Consider the following 4,411-nt stretch of genomic DNA (forward strand, 5'->3'; position numbering starts at 1 on the left):
CTGTTTGATTTCATTAAATTTGCTTATAGACTATTTTTTTGTTAATTTGCTTAGCAAAGGTTAAATGGATTATGATAATTTGTTAAATTCTATAATGCATAACTCATGACTCACTTATAACTCGCTCACTAAAAATTCATTAACAACTCACTCATTATTAACTAGCTCCTTAACTTAATAAGTCGAGCATGAACATACCTCAACTCGTTCATGCTCACTAGTCTCGGTTTTTTTTTGTTTTCCAAATTGTAATTAATGTTTCAACCAACGCAACGGGCACTTGGGCGCTTTAAAAAAATAGATTTTTAGTAAATAAAAATTAAAATAGAGGTAAGACGGAGATGAATTATTTGACCTCTCCTCATTACATATACGTAACTACCTACTGAAGCAAAAAATAAAAAATAGTTGGCACTTGGCATGAAATCAATTCTTATTTGGGTTATTTGCCGATTACACGAACTCAATTATCCTTTCGGACTTGTTTGCACTTTCTTTCCATTGCTGACCTTGAATTGAGGTTAAATTGACCTTGAGGCACACTGCCTTGCAAAAAATAAATAATAATAATAAAATAAAATAGAGATGAAGAGGCCCAGATAGGTCCATTTAAGAAACAATCACAAATCTGGAATATATCAGTACAACTATGAACTATCTGATCTCCCTGTCAACGCAAAAACCAGAAAATGAACAAATTTATAAATATTTTCCCCAATATATTGATACACTATGGAAAGAATATGAGCTCCAATCGACCAAAACAATTTAAGAGAGTCATATTGACAAGAATAACCTGCCTATTCAATCAGAATTATAGCAATCTCATACCTGAAAATAGCAAACACTGAAATAATTTAGAAAACATAACCAAATTGTGTGTGTGTGTGTGTGTGTGTGTATGAGAGAGAGAGAGAGACCTTAAGACAAAATAACTAGCCCGAGGTAAATGGATGCACATAGGAAGATAAATGATATGAAACCCCTGCATATAAGTTTACAATTAGAACAAAGCATGCCACAAACATTATCACCATTACACGGTTGTAAATATAATTTTTTATCAGATTTTAGTTGGGGCTCAATTGTTACTGTATGTCAGTCAACCTTGAATGAAATGATCCTATATTAAAACAAGAATGAACAAGATGCATGTCTATGTCCATCTTTAGTTTAATATCCGAAAACAACAATAACAGGAAATCAATAAAAGAATATATCCGAAAACAAAAAAGTTCAAAATTGAGTTAGTATTTATTTTTCTTTCATATATTGTTATAGTAATTATATGTATCTTGGTACTAACCATATCACACCCCATCCAACACCACCACAGGGGCAGGGGCAAATCTCAGCAAATTTTTCAGCATCACTTGAATTGACTCTCCTTGATATTAAATCATCATATATATCTAAAAGAATACAAAACAATTAGATAGGTCTAATAAAAAATAATGAGATAGTTCCTTTATTGTGTTAAGATTCAATAGTAGAAAAGAAACATATCAGACAAAGTTCTCACCATAAACAGAAAATAAGCTATTCATCACGCCTGCAGGTTGACAGAAATTACTGAAAATTAGCTTATAGAATCTGCATTTTCTAACAGAAAAAGAATCGAAAGAATACACTTAAGTTCCACTAGTATTTTCTTTTGTGGCAAATGTTCTTTTGGCAGTTTTACTAACAAAATGATGATGTAGAATCAGGTCCTTGAATTTTTCTTATGGTTGGAGTTGTGGGCCTGTGGCATAAGAATCACATCTTGGTAACAACAAAATTGGCTTCTCTCAGGGATGATTACATAATACAAAAGTACATTAGAAAGCATATAATTGGCACCTATGAAGAGTATAACATAACGGAGAATTTTGAATTTCGTCAGCTCCTGACAAACCCAAATCACAGCAAGAAATAAGATAAATCCTGCACCAAGTACACATCTAGTAAGCAACTTCTTAAACACCAGGGTTAATTTTTTTTAACAAAATTAGGCATCTAACTGCGAACTTGTACATACCTATGCAAAGACTTCGCAGGGTCCACTGCAATATTTCAAAAGAATGAAGGCCGCTAAGTAATTTGAAATCACTCAATTAAATTTCATGTTAAATTCTTAAAAAAAAGAAAAAAAAGGGAGCTTACATTATGAGCAATAAAAAGGACGATAAACAAGGCAAGAATAAATAAACCAGCTGCAATTCGTGTGGTGAGACTATTTGTTGATGCGAGTATGAATATCATTCCCCAAAATGATGAACCAAGATCTGCAATACGTAAATTCAAGGGGTAAAAAAAGGAACGACAAGATCAGAAAATATGGTAAAATAAGGAGAGAGGTATTTCACAAAAATCATGAACAGTTATATTTTAAAACCCATATATATCACAAAAAGGAAAGACTATAGTGATTGATACAAAAGGTTGTAAATAATTACAATGAAAATAAGAAGAACAAAGCAGAATACAACTGTATTTGAAGAGGTATTGAACTTACACTACTGCTACTGGCGTTGGCAAACAGTATCATAATAGTCAAGTTCAGATTGACCCATTTAAATGTATGTGAAGATAATATATATCAGAAAGGCAAAAAAGTAAAGAGCTAATGAGGTCTATGTTTGACGTTTTCATTATTCTAAGGCGACATAAGATATATGTAATAAGATAATCAATATAATGCGAAAAACTGGGTAATTAATGAATGCATGCTGCAATTTACAGGGTTTGAGAGGGTTGAGTTGTAATTTCTATGCAGTCTGTCCCAAGCCAGGAAAAAGGAGGAGGGTTGTGATAAGGCATGCGAGCCAGCGTAAAAAAACCACAACCTCTTTGATGGAAATGAAGCCCTACTGGCTCCAATGGGGTTTCATTTCTAGCTTACCCAAACTTGTTTGGGACTGAAGGCTTGGTTGTTGTTGTTGTTAGGGTTTGAGATGCAGAGTTACTACTCTTGGATGTAATAACTTGGTGGTTTAATTATTGACAAAAGCAATATTCTGGCTGTTTTTTTTACGAAAAAAAGATAATTGATATTAGGAAAGGAGAAATCCAATACAGCCAGCTGGGAGAATAATCCAGTAGATGCCACCACGGGTTTTGGTAACACCTCCCTCATTTGCATGCACTTCCATTCCCTCAACCTATATAGTACATTTTCCAGTAATTACCCAAATGCAAAAGCAAATAATAAACATTCCTAGAAGGCTAGAAGGGAGATCTAACAGTCAAAACTATATTACCTATTTTCGTTAATTCCTGAATGGTTTAGGAAAAGGCAGTACCAATTTTGAGGTCCATTTTTGGGCTATGTATGAATAGGTAAGGCATCATATAAAGATCTAATTTAAATATTCAGATAAAAAGATGTATCAAACGATCAAGGGGTACATTGGTTCAGTATATCTCGGTACCACCCTATACAATGGATAAGTGGGTTATTCTATCGAGGATAAAGGGTGACAATCATCTGGTTAGTAATTAAGATACAAGAGGAGTGATTACCAATTCAAGCTAAAAGGATTTATCTGATGAAGAAGGTCATCATATTATTTTTACGCTCTTAGGATAGCTGGACTAAACAATCACAATTAGTAGGATAGGAGCAAAGAGATAATTGAGTGATATACGAGGTGTTTTGCATAAATAACTTATCAACAATACTTAATTCACAGCCTACAGGCATTATTTACCAAAATAAAACTATACTTACATCGCCACAGGTCAGTTTACAAGCAAGAGCATGGCTTGTCTCATGAAGAAACACTGTTATAAGCTTGAAAGGGGTTAGCAAAACAGTCCTCCATAGCTACATTTAACAGAAGAAAATATTATCATAAATATATGTAAGAATTTCTCACTATAGCTTTTGTGATTGTAAAAGGTAATGACTGATTTCTTTTCTAAGAAACAGACAACGACTGTGATAAATACTTGTTGCCAAAAAAAAAAAAAATCGCACTAAATGAATCATATTCAGGGAAAGCCCATTTTTTTTAGAAACAGCATAGATAGTCAGATAGATCTATCTCAGAGACATCAAAGGCATCAGAAAAAAAAAATACTGAATAACTAAGAACAGATTCGAAAGGGATACTCACAGCCAAGATAACGACAGTAAAAATCCCGATTGTAGCAATAAAAACCTTCTGATCGCGGTCGCAACAGTTCTTCAGTTCCCAGTTTATATTACTCATCTCTTCCTTCCTCTCTGCTCAGATCCAAGGTCAAATTTTGAAAGACAGAGAGTACGGGAAGAGAAGAGGAGAAGCGCGTTTAAAAATCGAACTTTTGAAATGTAGGGAAGTAGCAAAGGGAGGGGGAGAAAATGAAACAAATTCTCCAATTAATTCGTCGCAAGCATTGAATAGGTTTTCAATATTAATTACCGCGTATTTTGAATTTCTTGGAA

The 4,411-nt window shown here is 33.6% G+C and overlaps 1 protein-coding gene across 2 annotated transcripts; it reads right to left on the reverse strand.

The window, feature by feature from the left end:
* Nucleotides 1-602: 602 nt before the first annotated feature.
* LOC144555427 (peptidase M50B-like protein) lies at nt 603-4,411 on the reverse strand. Of its 2 annotated transcripts, XM_078303748.1 has the most exons (10): nt 4,101-4,411; nt 3,713-3,808; nt 3,059-3,143; nt 2,146-2,267; nt 2,021-2,045; nt 1,843-1,926; nt 1,523-1,552; nt 1,307-1,412; nt 921-985; nt 603-831 (listed from the first exon to the last, which is right to left on the reverse strand). In XM_078303748.1, the coding sequence occupies exons 1-9, from the start codon at nt 4,194-4,196 to the stop codon at nt 922-924; spliced, it is 708 nt and encodes a 235-aa protein (XP_078159874.1). In that variant the 5' UTR covers nt 4,197-4,411; the 3' UTR covers nt 603-831; nt 921. The 2 variants fall into 2 exon arrangements, with proteins under 2 accessions (XP_078159874.1, XP_078159875.1); XM_078303749.1 differs by lacking the exons at nt 3,713-3,808; nt 4,101-4,411 and adding an exon at nt 3,505-3,567.

This window comes from Carex rostrata, chromosome 6 (assembly GCF_964058835.1).
Source record: "Carex rostrata chromosome 6, lpCarRost1.2, whole genome shotgun sequence".
Taxonomy (NCBI): Eukaryota; Viridiplantae; Streptophyta; class Magnoliopsida; order Poales; family Cyperaceae; genus Carex; species Carex rostrata.